The following is a 19489-nucleotide window of genomic DNA, read 5'->3' as shown; positions in this document are numbered from 1 at the left end:
GACTGATAACACCTCTATATACAGTAGATAACACAGGATCCACCATTCACAATAGGTGATGTCACAGCTCACCTCCTCCTCCTGTACAATGACTGATAACACCTCTATATACAGTAGATAACACAGGATCCACCATTCACAATAGGTGATATCACAGCTCACCTCCTCCTCCTGTACAATGACTGATAACACCTCTATATACAGTAGATAACACAGGATCCACCATTTACAATAGGTGATGTCACAGCTCACCTCCTCCTCTTGTACAATGACCGATAACACCTCTATATACAGTAGATAACACAGGATCCCCCATTCACAATAGGTGATGTCACAGCTCACCTTCTCCTGTACAATGACCGATGACACCTCTATATACAGTAGATAACACAGGATCCACCATTCACAATAGGTGATGTCACAGCTCACCTCCTCCTCCTGTACAATGACTGATAACACCTCTATATACAGTAGATAACACAGGATCCACCATTCACAATAGGTGATATCACAGCTCACCTCCTCCTCCTGTACAATGACTGATAACACCTCTATATACAGTAGATATCACAGGATCCACCATTCACAATAGGTGATATCACAGCTCACCTCCTCCTGTACAATGACTGATAACACCTCTATATACAGTAGATAACACAGGATCCACCATTCACAATAGGTGATGTCACAGCTCACCTCCTCCTCCTGTACAATGAATGATAACACCTCTATATACAGTAGATAACACAGGATCCACCATTCCCAATAGGTGATATCACAGCTCACCTCCTCCCCTCCACAATGACTTTAGCATGCTGATAACTTTTCTATACAAATAAATAGGGTCTGAATCCATCTATTGCTGCTAATGTCCATGTGAAGTAGGAGCCTAACACTAGGCCTAGTAACCAGTGTGAAATTTCAAGATTTGAGATTTCTCTTTTACTATAAATTTATGATTTGAAAATAAAAGCTAAATGCAACATAAAATCCTGATTTCTACCTCCTTGAAGTGAATGTAATGTGAATGTAATTGAAGACCCCTGTGGCTCTGTGTCTAGTAAAACATTTTTATATATAATCTCACAATCCCCTGTCCACCACATAGTTTATTTTTCTCTTTTAGTTTCGCAACAATTGCTTAATAGATGATAATGTATTGTTCTTCCCAGAATACCTGGAAAAAACTGCATCACTGACCAAAAAGCTCCACTCAAAAGTTTACCACCAAAAGGCCCAGAAAAGCAGATTCAGCCATCGATCTTCCAGCACAAGGTGGGACACTAACATATGGGGGTCACTAACCCCCAACATGTTCTGGCCATGTGGGACCTGGCTCTCACATTTTTGGTCATCTCTCCATTGAAATCAATGAAAAGTAGCAAAACCTATGAGCTCTCTTGTGTCTCCATAATTTATAGACTTTTTAGTATTTTGCTTCAGAAGGGTCATTTTCTTATTTTTTTTCTTATATTTTATAGTGATTTATGTTTTTTGTTTTTTTTTACAAGAATGGGATGATTAGAAACATCAACATTGCCGATGCTTCAGTTAACTATATTGAACACTTTGTAGCCGGCAAAAGAGAAGACAGAGACGGTGAACAATCGTTTCTGTCGTCTCCTCGGGGTCCCCAGCTGTCAAGGGGACAGTCTGCGGATGGTAATTGGTTAATCGTGCACCCCAGGACTCATGTAGGTAGGTCTGGCATCACGGGAGCATCCGGTCTAGAGAGGCCGCTCTACAGGAAAAAGATCTCTCCTAGCGGGGAAAAAAAAACAAAAAAAAATGTTTTTTGAATCTTCACCATTGTATCAAACATATACAGTATATGGAGAAAAGTATGTGCCCCCACATCCCACCTACAGGAGCTTTTCTCACCTCCCCTCCTACATCCATAGACATATTATGGAGTCGCCCCACTGCAGATATAACGGCTCCCGCTCTTCTGAGGAGGATTTCTACAAGATTTTGAAGGCGTCTGTGGGAATTTTAACCCCTTCATCCAGGAGAGTGTTTATGGGGTCAGACCCTGATGTTGGGGGACGTCACAATATTAGTTCTTGGATGGAATTGGGGTCTGGGCTCATTTTCTTCCAAACCCCCCCTCCATGTATGTATGAACCTTGTGCGCTGGGCACAGTCATGGGGAACAGAAACGGGTCGTCTTTACACCACTCCATCCGACACTCAGCATTGTGCTTGGTGATGTAAGGCTGCATGTAGCTGTTCGGCCATGAAGCTCCCGGCGGGGGCGCTGTGTTTGTGCTGATGTTTATACCAGAGGAGGTCTGGACTCTGCAGTTATGGGGTCAGCAGAGAATTAGTGACTTTTCTGCCCTCAGCTCCTCAGCACTCATCACCCCACTCTGTAAAGTTACGGGGTCTCCACTTCGTGGCTGAGTTGCTACTGTTCCTTCTGCTTCTCCGGAATATCATTTACAGGGAATGGGGGAAGATTTTGGAGGGAAGAAACGTCATGAATGGACTTATTACCCCGGCGGCTCTTATTAGAGGACCGCGCTGGTATCAGTGATCTCTGCACCACCGACCGCTCTGTCACATATTAGTAAAGGCAGATGTCATGGCGGGGGGCCGGAGGTTATACACTTGGGGGGGCCGGATGTTATACACGGATGGGTGGGGGGATTTGAGGGGCCGGAGGTTACACACTGGATGGTGAGGGACTGGAGGTTATACACTGGGGGTGAAGGGCCGAATGTTATACACTGGGGGTGACTTGTGACTAATACTTTTCTCCATGTTCTGTATCTATCCATCCACATGTCACATCAGTCGATTTTACTTCCCTCATGAGAAACAAGTGGTGCGTTTCTTTTATTTGTTTTTCCTAAATTCAATTGTATTTCATTTAATTAATATGAGCAACTCACTATTTCTCCACTGGAGGGCGCTCTCGTCCAACTTTAGTTTGAACTTCTGCATGACATCTGTGTCTGTTCAGGTATATGTTGTTGTGTTTACACAGGTTCTACATATCTGGCCTTCAGTTCTTCCAGGAGATAGAAAATATGAATATATACAGGTGCTTCTCACAACATTAGAATATCATCAAAAATTTAATTTATTTCAGTTCTTCAATACAAAAAGTGAAACTCATATATTACCACCTGAGGAGGTGGTGATGGCGAACTCAGTCGAGGGGTTCAAGAGAGGCCTGGATGTCTTCCTGGAGCAGAACAATATTGTATCATACAATTATTAGGTTCTGTAGAAGGACGTAGATCTGGGGATTTATTATGATGGAATATAGGCTGAACTGGATGGACAAATGTCTTTTTTCAGCCTTACTAACTATGTTACTATGTTACTATGTTATATAGAGTCATTACAGAGTGATCTATTTCAAGTGTTTATTTCTGTTAACCCCTTCATGACCCAGCCTATTCTGACCTTAATGACCTGGCCGTTTTTTGCAATTCTGACCAGTGTCCCTTTATGAGGTAATAACTCAGGAACGCTTCAACGAATCCTAGCGGTTCTGAGATTGTTTTTTCGAGACATATTGGGCTTCATGTTAGTGGTAAATTTAGGTCGATAATTTTTGCGTTTATTTGTGGAAAAAAATGGAAATTTGGCAAAAATTTTGAAAATTTCGCACTTTTCAAATTTTGAATTTTTATTCTGTTAAGCGAGAGAGTTATGTGACACAAAATAGTTAACAAATAACATTACCCACATGTCTACTTTACATCAGCACAATTTTGGAAACAACATTTTTTTTGCTAGGAATTTATAAGGGTTAAAATTTGACCAGCGATTTCTCATTTTTACAACGAAATTTACAAAACCATTTTTTTTAGGGACCACCTCACATTTGAAGTCAGTTTGAGGGGTCTATATGGCTGAAAATACCCAAAAGTGACACCATTCTAAAAACTGCACCCCTCAAGGTACTCAAAACCACATTCAAGAAGTTTATTAACCCTTCAGGTGCTTCACAGCAGCAGAAGCAACATAGAAGGAAAAAATGAACATTTAACATTTTAGTCACAAAAATGATGTTTTAGCAACAATTTTTTTATTTTCCCAAAGGTAAAAAGGGAAACTGTACTCCAAAAGTTATTGTACAATTTGTCCTGAGTACGCCGATACCCCATATGTGGGGGGGAACCACTGTTTGGGCGCACGACAGGGCTCGGAAGGGAAGGAGCGCCATTTGACTTTTTAAATGAAAAATTGGCTCCAATCTTTAGCGGACACCATGTCGCGTTTGAAGAGCCCCTGTGTGCCTAAACATTGGAGCTCCCACACAATTGACCCCATTTTGGAAACTAGACCCCCCAAGGAGCTTATCTAGATGCATAGTGAGCACTTTGAACCCCAAGGTGCTTCACAAATTGATCCGTAAAAATGAAAAAGTACTTTTTTTTTCACAAAAAAATTTCTTTTAGCATCAATTTTTTCATTTTCGCAAGGGCAACAGGATAAAATGGATCCTAAAATGTGTTGGGCAATTTCTCCTGAGTACACCGATACATCATATGTGGTCACAAACCACTGTTTGTGCACACGGCAAGACTCGGACGGGAAAGAGCACCATTTGACTTTTGAATGAAAAATTAGCTCCAATCGTTAGCGGACACCATGTCGCGTTTGGAGAGCCCCTGTGTGCCTAAACATTGGAGCTCCCCCACAAGTGACCCCATTTTGGAAACTAGAACCTCCAAGGAACTTATCTAGATGCATAGTGAGCACTTTGAACCCCCAGGTACTTCACAAATTGATCCGTAAATATGAAAAAGTACTTTTTTGTTCACAAAAAAATTTCTTTTAGCCTCAATTTGTTCATTTCCACATGGGCAACAGGATAAAATGGATCCTAAAATATATTGGGCAATTTCTCCTGAGTACACTGATACCTCACATGTGGGGGTAAACCACTGTTTGGGCACACGGCAGGGCTCGGAAGGGAAGGAGCGCCATTTGACTTTTTAAATGAAAAATTAGCTCCAATCGTTAGCGGACACCATGTCGCGTTTGGAGAGCCCCTGTGTGCCTAAACATTTGAGTTTTCCCACATGTGACCCCATTTTGGAAACTAGACCTCCCATGGAACTAATCTAGATGTGCGTTGACCACTTCAAACCCTCAAGTGCTTCACAGAAGTTTATAACGCAGAGCCGTGAAAATAAAAAATTATTTTTCTTTCCTCAAAAATTATTTTTTAGCCCGCAATTTTTTATTTTCCCAAGGGTAACAGGAGAAATTGGACCCCAAAAGTTGTTGGCCAGTTTGTCCTGAGTACGCTGATACCCCATATTTGGGGGGGAACGACTGTTTGGGCACACATCGGGGCTCGGAAGGGAAGTAGTGACTTTTGAAATGCAGACTTTGATGGAATGGTCTGCGGGTGTCACGTTGCGTTTGCAGAGCCCCTGATGTGCCTAAACAGTAGAACTCCCCCACAAGTGACCCCATTTTGGAAACTAGACCCCCCAGGGAACTTATCTAGATATGTGGTGAGCACTTTGAACCCCCAAGTGCTTCACAGAAGTTTACAACGCAGTGCCGTGAAAATAAAAAATTATTTTCATCCTCAAAAATGATGTTTTAGCAAGAATTTTTTTATTTTCACAAGTGTAGCAGGAGAAATTGGACTCCAATAATTGTTGCCCAGTTTGTCCTGAGTACACTGATACCCCATATGAGGGGGTAAACCACTGTTTGGGCACACGTCGGGGCTTGGAAGGGAAGTAGTGACTTTTGAAATGCAGACTTTGATGGAATGGTCTGCGGGCGTCACGTTGCGTTTGCAGAGCCCCTGATGTGCCTAAACAGTAAAAAAAACACAAGTGACCCCATTTTGGAAACTAGACTCCCCAGGGAACTGATCTAGATATGTGGTGAGCACTTTGAACCCCCAAGTGCTTCACAGAAGTTTACAACGCAGAGCCGTGAAAATAAAAAATAATTTTTCTTTCCTCAAAAATGATGTTTTAGCAAGCAATTTTTTATTTTCACAAGGGTAACAGGAGAAATTGGACCCCAATAATTGTTGCCCAGTTTGTCCTGAGTATGCTGGTACTCCATATGTGGGGGTAAACCACTGTTTGGGCGCACGCCAGGGCTCGGAATGGAGGGAGCACCATTTGACTTTTTGAATGCAAGATTGGCTGGAATCATTGGTGGCGCCATGTTGCATTTGGAGACCCCTGATGTGCCTAAACAGTGGAAACCCCTCAATTCTACCTCCAACACTAACCCCAACACACTCCTAACCCTGATCCCAACTGTAGCCATAACCCTAATCACAACCCTAACCCCAACACACCCCTAACCATAACCCTAACCACAGTCTAAGCTTAACCCTATTTCCAAACCTAGCCCTAATTCCAACTCTAATTCCAACCCTAACGCTAAGGCTATGTGCCCACGTTGCGGATTCGTATGAAATTTTTCCGCACCATTTTTGAAAAATCCGCAAGTAAAAGGCACTGCGGATTTTTAGTGTTTTTTGTGCGGATTTCACTTGCGGATTCCTATTGAGGAACAGGTGTAAAACGCTGCGGAATCCGCACAAACAATTGACATGCTGCGGAAAATACAGCACAGCGTTTCCGCGTGGTATTTTCTGCACTATGGGCACAGCGGATTTGGTTTTCCATAGGTTTACATGGTACTGTAAACCTGATGGAAAACTGCTATGAATCCGCAATGGCGAATCTGCTGCGGATCCGCAGCCAAATCCGCACCATGTGCACATAGCCTAAGGCTAGGTTCACATTGCATTAGTGCAATCCGTTTAGCGCATACGCTAATGGAATGCACTAACGCAATGTGCAAAAAGGGATTGCGTTTAGCGATCTCGCTAGCGCAGATGCCCGATACATTGCGGTCAATGGCTGCGCTAACGAATCCGTTACATTGCGTTAGTGGCGCTATGTAACAGATTCTGTTAGCGGACAGCCAGTAACGCAATGTGAACCCAGCCTAATTCTAACCCTAACCCTAGTTCTAACCCTAATTCTAGCCCTAACCCTAGTCCTAACCCTAACCCGAGCTCTAACTCTAACCCTAGCCCTAACCCTAACCCTAGTGTGGAAAAAAACTAAATATTTTCTTTATTTTATTTTTGTCCCTACCTATGGGGGTGATAGAGGGAGGGGTTTATTTATTATTTTTTTATTTTGATCGCTGTGATAGAACATATCACAGCGATCAAAATGTACTTGTAACAAATCTGCCGGCCGGCAGATTCGGCGGGCGCACTGCGCATGCGCCCGCCATTTTGCAAGATGGCGACGCCCATGGAGCAGACGGACGGACACCGGGAGGGACACGGGAGGTCGGTAAGTATGATGGGGGGTATCGGACAGCGGGGCGGGAGATCGGACTGCGGGGGGAGCGGACAGGAGGACGGAGGGGAGCGGAGGACAGGCAATGACCGGACGGAGGACGGATGGGACGAGATCGGTGGCGGTGGGTGGACAGATCGCGATCTCCAGCCATCGCTGATGCTATTGCAGCATCGGCCATGGCTGGATTGTAATATTTCACCAATTTTTATTGGTGAAATATTACTATCGCTCTGATCGAAAGTGAAAGTGAAACATCACTTTCAACAGCCAATCAGAGCGATCGTAGCCACGGGGGGGCAAAGCCACCCCCCCGGGCTAAAGTACCACTCCCCCTGTCCCTGCAGATCGGGTGAAATTGGAGTTAACCCTTTCACCCAATCTGCAGGGACGCGATTATTCTGTGACACAGCATATGCGTCACAGGTCGGATTGGCACCGACTTTCATGACGCATACGCTGTGTCACAGGTCGGGAAGGGTTAATGTTGATGATTATGGCTTACAGCCAATGATAACCCAAAAGTCATTTTCTCAGTAAATTAGAATACTTTATAACACCAGCTTGAAAAATGATTTTAAAATCTGAAATGTTGGTCTGGGCTCCTTTTTCATTAATTACTGCATCAATGCAGCGTGGCATGGAGGCGATCAGCCTGTGGCACTGCTGAGGTGTTATGGAAGCCCAGGTTGCTTTGATATCAGCCTTCAGCTCGTCTGTATTGTTGGGTCTGGTGTCTCATCGTTATCTTGATAATACTCCATAGATTCTCTATGGGGTTAAGATCAGGCGAGTTTGCTGCCAATCAAGCACAGTGATACTGTTTTTTGTAAACCAGGTATTGGTACTTTTGGCAGTGTGGACAGGGGCCAAGTCCTGCTGGAGGATGAAATTTCCATCTCCAAACAGCTTGTCATCAGAGGGAAGTCCTCTAAAATTTCCTGGTAAACGGCTGCGCTGACTTTGGTCTTGATAAAACACAGTGGACCCAGCAGATGACATGGCTCCCCAATTATCACTGATTGTGGACACTTCACACTAGACCTCCAGCAGCTTGGATTGTAGCCTCTCCACTCTTCCTCCAGACTCTGGGACCTTGATTTCCAAATGAAATGCAACATTTGCTTTCATCTGAAAACAACTGTCACAGGGTAACCGCAACAGTGTGGAGCCAGAAGACCGCAGCCTCTGATTGCTCCTACTCCGGCCCTGAGAAAAAGCACTTCTCCTTCATTTTAAGTGTGTTTATTTCTTCTGGCAGAACAGGGGTTAATCGGCCATGTTGGAAATCCCTGTGCTCACAGCTGTGTTCAGTTAGCCACTCCTTTTCCCTTTAAAATCTGGGCTCTGTTACTAATCCTTGTCAGAGTTAGCATTTGCTGCATGGCTAACATTGGGAGAGGAGTTGGTATGAGAAGGAGAGTTGGAGGAATTAGTGACTGTTGCTTGGTTTGTATGTGTGGTAATTCCTTATCCTTCTCTATTTTGGTTGATTCCCCTACCTCCATGCCCCGGTGCATTCCTCTGTTACATCTGAGTGAATATTTTGTATGGCTGGACTTTCTCTTCATGTTGCCTTATTTGTCGGGTTGGTGTACTACGGTGCACAGTAGCGCCCCTCTTCCCTGGGTGGGGAAAGAGTTCAGACTGAGGGATGACTTAGGAGATAAGGCAAGGGCGGAGGCACCGGCATCTTTGCCATCTGAAATATCCCAGGAAGCAGGGCGAGCTAGGGCCCCTTAGTGTTAGGGACAGGGAAGAAGTCACTGGTCACCCGACAGCTGTGTGGTGACAACACCTTGGACCACAGATAACAGTCCAGTTCTTTTTCTCCTTGGCCCAGGTAAGACGTTTCTGGCGTTGTCTATTGGCCATAAGTGGCTTGACACAAGGAATGTGACACTTGTAGCCCATGTCCTGGATACGTCTGTGTGTGGTGGCTCTTGAAGCAATTACTCCAGCAGCAGTCCACTCCTTGTGAATCTCCCCCACATTTTTGAATGGCCTTTTCTTAATAATCCTTTCAAGGCTGCGGTTATCCCGGTTGCTTGTGCACCTTTTTCTACTACACTTTTTCCTTCCACTCAACTTTCCATTAATATGCTCGAATACAGCACTGTAAACAGCCAGCTTCTTTAGCAATGACCTTTTGTGGCTTACCCTCCTTGTGGAGTGTGTCACTGACTGCCTTCTGGACATCTGTCAAGTCAGCAGTCTTCCCCATGATTGTGGAGCTACTGAAACGGACTAAGGGACTTTTTCAATCGCTTAGGAAGCCTTTCAGGTGTTTTATGTTAATTACCGTATATACTCGAGTATAAGTCGACCCGAGTATAACCCAAGGCAGCTAATTTTGCCACGGAAAACTGGGTAAGCTTATTGACTCGATTATAAGCCGGGTATGCATTGTCCCCTCCTCCCTATCCTGGTATGCTTGGCTCCCCCTGTCGCTGTCCTAGTAAGTGTGGCTCCCCCTGTCGCTGTCCTGGTATGCAACGCTCCCTCCATAGCTGTCCTGGTATGCATCACTCCCCCCATAGCTGTCCTGCTATGCGTGGCTCCCCCCATAGCTGTCCTGGTATGCGTGGCTCCCCCCATAGCTGTCCTGGTATGCGTGGCTCCCCCCATAGCTGTCATGGTATGCGTGGCTCCCCCCATAGCTGTCATGGTATGCGTGGCTCCCCCCATAGCTGTCCTGGTATGCTTGGCTCCCCCCATAGCTGTCCTGGTATGTGTGGCTCCCCCTTCCCGTCCTTGTATGCATGCTTCCTATTAAAAAAAAAAAAAAACATCCTACTCCCCCTCCTCCGCGCCCTCGCAGCATCTCGTTGGTGCCGGCTTCCAGTTGCTCTTCCTGTGCTGAGCGATCACGTGGCACCGCTCATTAAGGTAATGAGCCCGCACCCTCTGCCCCCCCGGTAGCTACGCTACTGGTGCCATTGATTCCATGGTGCTGTACATGAGAAGGGATTACATACAAATTACAGATATCACTTACAGTAAACAAACAAACAATTACAGACTGATACAGAGGGGCGAGGAGTTTTGGGTTTTCATTGGGTGCAAGCCATAATCGTCAACATTAACAGAAAAAAACATGTGAAATGGATCACTCTGTTTGTAATAACTCTATATAATATGAGTTTCACTTTTTGTATTGAAGAACTGAAATAAATTAACTTTTTGTTGATATTCTAATTTAGTGAGAAGCACCTGTATATGTATGTGTGTATACTTATGTATATATCAGTTTTTTGTAGTATATGTTAAGCACAAATTAAAATTACAAGCATGAATAAATGTTTGGAAGAATCAAAATTGGAATTCAGTGGCTTGCAAAAGTATTAACCCCTCCTTCGCATTTGTTGTGTTTTGCTACCTATCAACCTGGAATTTCGCTGTTCTTTTTTAGGGTTTCCATCAGTTCATGTAGAGAATATGCCTACAGCTGTGAACATTTGGTTTTCTTTTTATTGTGACGCAAACAAAAAATTAACCAAAAACTTCACTATGCATAACTATTCACCCCCCTAAAGTCAGTACTTTGTAGAGCCTCCTTTTGCAGCAATTACATCTGCAAGTCGCTTTGGATAAGTCTCTGTGAGCTTTGCACATCTTTCCACTGGGATTCTTGCCCATTCCTCATGGTAAAACTGCTCAAGGTCCTTCAAGTCAGATGGTTTCCTCTGGTGAACGGCCATCTTCAAGTCTGACCATAGATTCTCCATTGGATGAAGGTCTGGGCTTTGACTAGGCCACTCTAAAACATTTTCACGTTTTCCCTTAAACTACTTGAATGTTACTTTAGCAGTATGCTTTTGATCATTGTCTAGTTAGAAGGTTAGCCTCCGTCCCACTCTCAAATATTACCCCTATATTTCGTACCATCCATTCTCCTCATTTTACCTGTCTCCTCTCCCGAAAAACATCCCTACAGCATGATGCTGCCACCCACATGTTTCACTGTGGGGATGGTGTTCTTGTTGTGATGAGCTGTCAGTTTGGCGCCAGACATAGTGTTTACCTTGGAGGCCAAAGAGTTACATTTTGGTCTCATCTGCCCACAGCACCTTCCTCCATACATTGGGGGAGTCTCCCACGTGTCTTTTGGCAAACTCAACACGAGCCTTATAATTTTTGTAAGTAAAGGCTTTTTTCTGCCCACTCTTCCATAAAGGTAACCTCTATGTAGTGCATGGCTTCTTGTTGTCGTATGGACAGATACTCCAGTCTCTGCTTGGGATCTCTACAGCTCCTTCAGGGTTACCTTTGGTCTCTGTGTTGCCTCTCTGATTAATTCCCTCTTGTCTGCGCTGAGAGTCTTGGTGGCGGCCCTCTCTTGGCAGGTTTGTTATGGTACCATATTCTTTACATTTGATGATAATAGATGTGATTGTGTCCGGGGGTCATCAGAGATTGGGATATTTTTTTATAACCCATCCCTGACTTGTTCTTCTCAACAACTTTGACTTGTTTTGAGATCTCCTTGGTCTTCATGGTGTTTGGAGATCTCCTTGGTCTTCATGGTGTTATTTGGAGAGCTCCTTGGTCTTCATGGTGTTGTTTGGAGATGTCCTTGGTCTTCATGGTTTTGTTTGGAGATTCCCTTGGTCTTCACGTTGTTGTTTGGAGATCTCCTTGGTCTTCATGGTGTTTGGAGATGTCCTTGTTCGTCATGGTGTTTGGAGATCTCCTTGGTCTTCATGGTGTTGTTTGGAGATCTCCTTGGTCTTCATGGTGTTTGGAGATGTCCTTGTTCTTCATTGTGTTTGGAGATCTCCTTGGTCTTCATGGTGTTGTTTGGAGATCTCCTTGGTCTTCATGGTGTTTAGAGATGTCCTTGTTCTTCATGTTGTTTGGAGATCTCCTTGGTCTTCATGGTGTTGTTTGGTTAGTGAAGCCTCTTGTTAATTGTGTTGCAGCCTCTGTGGCCTTTCAGATAAGGTAAAGGGCATATACTGACATACAGTATGTGACACTTAGATTGCACACAGGGGGACGTCCTGTCACTAAGTATCGGATTTATGAAGGGAATTGCTTGCCCCAGAAATTTTTAGGAGCTTCATAGCAAAAGGGGTGAATACATACGCACTTGCAAATTTTTAGTTATTTGATCCCATAAATTTAATTTATGCCGATATTTTTCTCACTTCACTAACTTAGACTATTTGGTGCTGATGCATCACACACAAATCAGATTACAAAAATATTTAAACACAGGTTGTAATATAACAAAATAGGTAAAAAGCCAAGACATATGCATGTGTGAATTCACATAGTGGAATTGTTGCAGCTTTATAGTGAAAATTCTACACTGAAAATCCACACCAACTTCCAGTACCATACGCAGAGGTGTCACACAATGGTTTGGGAAGTGCCCGTATTACTGCAGGACGCTGTTGTATTGATTAACATATTTTTCTTGCTTTAAAAAGTGAAAAAATTTCTATTTTCCCCAGTCAGGGACTTGTTCTGCCCGGATCCAGACATATGGTTGTCGGTTGTGGGGGCTGCAGCATAAATTGATTATTTGAATAATATAAGTACATGGTGAAATCTCCTCTGATCTCCTTTCCTCTTGAGGATTAGAGTGATTTAACCTGTGCCACGGCAAAGATTAATATAAAGTAATTGTTTTGCCCTGATCTTGGTATAAATATGATTGCACCCAGATCTGTCACTAAGATTTATTACACAGTAGTGGCCGCTGGTTGTCCACCTCCGGTGACCGGACGCAGCTACGTCTCTTGTGCGCTTTATGCCTACATGTATGTACCATGCTTGTGTAAATACACACTAAAGTGGGCATTTATTGGAGGTCTTCAGGGCATTCCTGATTGACGTAAGATCCGTGCCATGACCTCTGAGCCTTTCGGATGTCTCCATACTTTGCTATGTCAGCGAAACACTGAGGGAGGGAAAGCTGCAGCTGTATCCCCTCTTCCCCCTCTTACATTTTAGTGTGTTTTTATTTTTTTTATCAGCTTTTTAAACAGTTTTTACCTTACTGTGCTGGCCCTGCCAGGCCTGATGATTGTGAGCAGCATGATATCAGATTTTATAGGGTGATCTATATTTCATTGTATTTATTTGATTCCTTCCAGCCCTCCTAGAGCATCAGAAGTAAGCAGCCCTAAACTCCTGAGGGAAACCTCATTGTCACCACCCAGGAGAAAAACGCCATCACCTGGGAAAGCTGCATCACCTCCATACAGCGGTAAATTACTTTTTTTTTTTTCTGTGGTAGCGCTGTGGTGCCATTTTGGGCCTGGGGTACTTTATAGTTGGCAAAAAGGTAAAGATGGTGCTTTACAACTGGCAGAAGGTAAAGATGGTGCTTTACAAATGGTGGAAAGTATGGATGGTACTTTACAAGTAGCAGATGGTAAGGATGGTGCTTTAGAAGTGGCGGAAGATAAAGATGGTGCTTTACAACTGGCAGACGTTAAAGATGGTGCTTTACAACTGGCAAAAGGTAAAGATGGTGCTTTACAACTGGCAGAAGGTAAAGATGGTGCTTTACAACTGGCAGAAGGAAAATATGGTGCTTTATAACTGGCAGAAGGTAAAGATGGTGCTTTACAACTGGCAGAAGGTAAAAATGGTGCTTTGCAATTGGCAGAAAGTAACAATACTGGAGTTTATAGAAGATGTACATCTACTATTCCCTGTTATTAGCGATTTCATGTAAAATATTAACTCCTTGAAGTCTTTACTGGGATAAGTGACGCTTTACAACTGGCAGAAGGTAAAAATGGTGCTTTGCAATTGGCAGAAAGTAACAATACTGGAGTTTATAGAAGATGTACATCTACTATTCCCTGTTATTAGCGATTTCATGTAAAATATTAACTCCTTGAAGTCTTTACTGGGATAAGTGACACCTAGCCCAGTGCTCTTCACCCTGTATGTTAGAGCAAAACTGGCCACATAGCAGGACTAGCTGACTATCTCGTGAGTATAGGACCTCCCAACTTTCTCCGATGGGAGATGTCAAGATAAAGAAATAACAGGCATGTTAAATTTCATCGTCTTTTTGTTTTCAGAAAAGCAAAAATCTGAGCATAGATGTGTATGTTGGGAGGAGGGCAAGAAAGGAATAGCTGTGGGGCAACTTTAACCAGCTCTGCATTTGATATGCGGAAAATAAAAGCTACTGTTCTCTGTTATCAGTCATTTCATATCAGTTTTCTTTAATACACTCAGCCCCTCATGTTGTCACCCACCAGTCTTGAGAATCTCCAAAAAATAATTTAATTCCAGATGTACGACAGATGGTAGCAGCTTATGTAAGAGGTCACATTTCTGAATTGGCTGACTTCATGGGGACCTGTTACTAAAAAATGGTCTGCATTTTTTTTTCCAGACACAGCGCTACTCTAGGCTTTTTTTGGTATTGCAACTTAGCCATATTTATCTCAGCAATGCTGCAGACCTACAATACCACACTCAGGCTATTTCACAGGGTGGCGCTGTTTGCTTATATCTAATATATAAAGCTGAATGTGTGTATGTGTGTGTGTGTATGTGTGTATGTCCGGGATTGGCATCTGAACCGTCGCATCTACAGCCACAAAATTTTGCACAGTCACACGTCTGGACCCCGAGAGCGTCATAGGCTATGTTGTGAGGTGAAATTTTAACCCCGCGCTTTCCAATTCACCAAACAATTTTTCCCCTATCTACATAATGGGGAAAAAGTGAAAGGAAAAGTGTTGGAGGCAAATTGACAGCTGCCAGATGTGAACAAGGGGGACTTAAAGAATGAGAGCGATGGCGCCAAAGAGTATATACCGTACAGTTGCTAAGGTGAGGCCCCGACATGGGATACTCACCACACACGGGGATATGAACACACACACAAAATGCGCCACACACTACCACGTGCTTGAACACATATAACCCTCAGCACACATTTCACCACAAATACACCAACCTCGCCACATAAAAGTTGAAACACAAAAGTCGCCGCTCAAAACTCGCCACATGCAAAACTAGGCTCACACAAAACCCGCCACACGTACAAAACTCACCTCATGGAAAACTCGCCACACGCAAAACTTGCACACGTGGAAAAATTGCCACATGCACAAAAGTTGCAACACATGCAAAAGTTGCCTCACACAAAACTTGCACATACTCAAACCGCACCACACATAAAACTCGCCACGCACAAAACTCGCCATGCGCAAAACTTGCTGCACACAACTTGCTACACTAACCTGTCACATGCAACTCGACACAAACACTTGCTACACGCATGTCGCCACACAAAACTCATCTCACAAAAGTCGCTACATGCGTGTTGCCACATGCAACTCAACACACACAACTTGACACATGAAACTCGCCCTAAAACACACACAAGTCTGGTATTATCCTTCAAAAATAAAAATCTGATTAATAAGCAGACAAACTACAAGAGCAACAACTGTACCATATAGGAAATACGGCAGCTGTCAGTCACATGACCTGTCTGTTATGTGTATGGCCGGCGTCACACTAGCGAGTTTTACGGATGTATGAGCGCATAAAATGCGTCCGTAAAACACGCATTACACACGGCCCAATTATTCTCTATGCCCCAGCTCTTATCTGCCGTATTTTACTGATCCGTATTATACGGCTTTCTACGGCCGTAGAAAATCGCAGCATGCTGCGTTTGTCACCGTATTGCGCAAACAAATCGCCAATGAAAGTCTATGGAAGCCAGAAAAATACGGATTACACACGGACCAGCAGTGTGACTTGCGAGAAATACGCAGCGGTGTTAGAGAGAAAAGCTGGCAATTCAGTGTGGTGTACAGTAAAATCACACTGACCGCTTACAATAGAATAGGTAGAATAAATGTGTACACATAGAATAGGTATATATATATATATATATATATATATATATGTCAGTGAGACACATATATGTATATATATTAATATGTCATACAGCGCTAGATAGCTTAAAAGCCGGTAATTCAATTGCCGGCTTTTGCTATCTCCTTCCAAAACCCGACATGATATGAGACATGGTTTACATACAGTAAACCATGTCATATTCCCATTTTTTTTTTTTGCATAATCCACACTACTAATGTTAGTAGTGTGTGTGCAAAATTTGGGCGTTCTAGCTATTAAATTAAAGGGTTAAATGGCGGAAAAAAATTGGCGTGGGCTCCCGCACATTTTTCTCCGCCAGAGTAGTAAAGCCAGTGACTGAGGGCAGATATTAATAGCCTGGAGAGGGTCAACGGTTATTGGCCCCCCTTCCTGGCTAAAAACATCTGCCCCCAGCCACCCCAGAAAAGGCACATCTGGAAGATGCGCCTATTCTGGCACTTGGCCACTCTCTTCCCATTCCCGTGTAGCGGTGGGATATGGGGTAATGAAGGGTTAATGTCACCTTGCTATTGTAAGGTGACATTAAGCCAGATTAATAATGGAGAGGCGTCAATTATGACACCTATCCATTATTAATCCAATAGTCTGAAATGGTTAAAAAAAACACAAACACATTATTAAAAAGTATTTTAATGAAATAAAAACACAGGTTGTTTGAATATTTTATTATTCTGGTAATCCACCTGAAGACCCTCGCTCTGTGACAAAGAAAAAATAATAAACCAACAATATACATACCTTCCGAGGATCTGTCACGTCCCACGATGTAAATCCATCTGAAGGGGTTAATTTTTTTTACAGCCAGGAGCTCTGCTATAATGCAGCTGTTCTCCAGACTGTAAAACCCCAGCGAATTAATGGAAACTAGGTCAATGACCTGTAGTTACCTTCATTCGCGGTGAGGCGCCCTCTGCTGGTTGTCCTCATATGAACTCGAACCTGGGAACTTTTCTGATTTTTTTTTCCCACGCTCAAAGGACATCCAGCAGAGGGCGCCTCACCGCGAATGAAGGTAACTACAGGTCATTGACCTAGTTTCCATTCATTCGCTGGGGTTTTACAGTCTGGAGCAGCGCTGTATTAGCAGAGCTCCTGGCTGTACAAAAATTAACCCCTTCAGATGGATTTACATCGTGGGACGTGACAGATCCTCGGAAGGTATGTATACTGTTGGTTTATTATTTTTTCTTTGTCACAGAGCGAGGGTCTTCAGGTGGATTACCAGAATAATAAAATATTCAAACAACCTGTGTTTTTATTTCATTAAAAGACTTTTTAATAATGTGTTTGTGTTTTTTTTAACCATTTCAGACTATTGGATTAATAATGGATAGGTGTCATAATTGACGCCTCTCCATTATTAATCTGGCTTAATGTCACCTTACAATAGCAAGGTGACATTAACCCTTCATTACCCCATATCCCACCACTACACGGGAATGGGAAGAGAGTGGCCAAGTGCCAGAATAGGCACATCTTCCAGATGTGCCTTTTCTGGGGTGGCTGGGGGCAGATGTTTTTAAGCCAGGGGGGGGCAATAACCGTTGACCCTCTCCAGGCTATTAATATCTGCCCACAGTCACTGGCTTTACTACTCTGGCGGAGAAAATTGCGCCATTTAACCCTTAAATTTAATAGCTAGAGCACCCAGATTTTGCACATACACACTACTAACATTAGTAGTGTGGAATAAGCAAAAAAATGGGGATATGAGATGGTTTACTGTATGTAAACCATGTCTAATATCATGTCGGGTTTTGGAAGGAGATAGCAAAAGCTGGCAATTGGTAGTAAAAGACTGTGGTCATATTGGTATCTCCGAGTAGTACTGGCTGGCATTATTAGGAGGTTTTCGGTGTAAGGGAGGGTGACTTACTATATAAATACGTGATTACTGCTATCCCCTGTATATGGTACCAGGCCCTGGCATGGCCAAATTGTTTTTTGCATTTCATGATGTGACCAATTATGTGCATGTATCTCTCGTATCCCCATACACTATATTTTATCAATTAAGTTTTTTGTATTTTTCTATAATCAACAAATGACCTTGGTATCATCTTTTGTGTAGTATATATATACAGGAGGAGATGACATACAGGTACATACTATATACAGGAGCAGATGACACACAGGTATATACTATATGCAGGAGCAGATGACACACAGGTATATACTATATACAGGAGGAGATGACTTACAGGTATATACTATATACAGGAGGAGATGACACACGTATATTCTATATACAGGAGGAGATGACACACAGGTATATACTATATAAAAGAGGAGATGACACATAGGTACCGTATATACTCGAGTATAAGCCGAGATTTTCAGCCCAAATTTTTGGGCTGAAAGTGCCCATCTCGGCTTATACTCGAGACAAGGTGGGTGGCAGGGTCGGCGGGTGAGGGGGAGAGGGCGCTGAAGCATACTTACCTGCTTCCAGCGATCCTGGCGCTCCCCCTGCCATCCCACGGTCTTCGGTGCTGCAGTTCTTCCACTGTTCAGCGGTCACGTGGGACCGCTCATTAGAGAAATGAATAAGCGGCTCCACCTCCCATAGGGGTGGAGCCGCCTATTCATTTCTCTAATCAGCGGTGCCGGTGACCGCTGATAGAGGAAGAGGCTGCAGCACCGTAGACAGCTGTGCGGGGGAAGGAGCCGGACGCCGGGACCAGATGAGTATGTCATATTTACCTGTCCCCGTTCCAGCCGCCGGACGCCGCTCCATCTTCCCGGCGTCGCTCCGCTCTGACTGTTCAGGTCAGAGGGCGCGATGATGCATACAGTGTGCGCGGCGCCCTCTGCCTGATCAGTCAGTGCGCAGAGATGCCGGGACCGGACGCTGGGAGCTGCAAGCAAGAGAGGTGAGTATGGCTTTTTTTTTTTATTGCAGCGGCAGCAGCGGCACAGATTTATGTGGAGCATCTATGGAGAAATATGAACGGTGCAGAGCATATATGGCACAGCTATGGGGCAGTATGAACGGTGCAGAGCACTATATGGCACAGCTATGGGGAAATATGAACGGTGCAGAGCACTATATGGGGCACAGCTATGGGGTAGTATCAACGGTGCAGAGCACTATATGGCAAAGCTATGGGGCAGTATGAACGGTGCAGAGCACTATATGGCACAGATATGGGGCAGTATGAACGGTGCAGAGCACTATATGGCACAGCTATGGGGCAGTATGAACGGTGCAGAGCACTATATGGCACAGCTATGGGGTAGTATGAACGGTGCAGAGCACTATATGGCAGAGCTATGGG

The 19489-nt window shown here is 43.8% G+C and overlaps 1 protein-coding gene across 1 annotated transcript in view; it reads left to right on the top strand.

Annotated features, from left to right (window-relative positions):
* The window catches only part of CCDC187 (coiled-coil domain containing 187), a 135048-nt gene that overhangs the window by 55381 nt on the left and 60178 nt on the right, over positions 1-19489 (top strand). Inside the window, exons 12-13 of the mRNA XM_069754538.1 lie at positions 1173-1275; positions 13424-13536. Coding sequence (XP_069610639.1) covers positions 1173-1275; positions 13424-13536 — 216 coding nt within the window. The remainder of the gene's footprint in view (positions 1-1172; positions 1276-13423; positions 13537-19489) is intronic.

Source organism: Ranitomeya imitator, chromosome 2 (genome assembly GCF_032444005.1).
Source record: "Ranitomeya imitator isolate aRanImi1 chromosome 2, aRanImi1.pri, whole genome shotgun sequence".
NCBI lineage: Eukaryota > Metazoa > Chordata > Amphibia > Anura > Dendrobatidae > Ranitomeya > Ranitomeya imitator.
Note: the sequence above shows the minus strand (reverse complement) of the source record. Positions and strands in the feature narration are given on the sequence as shown.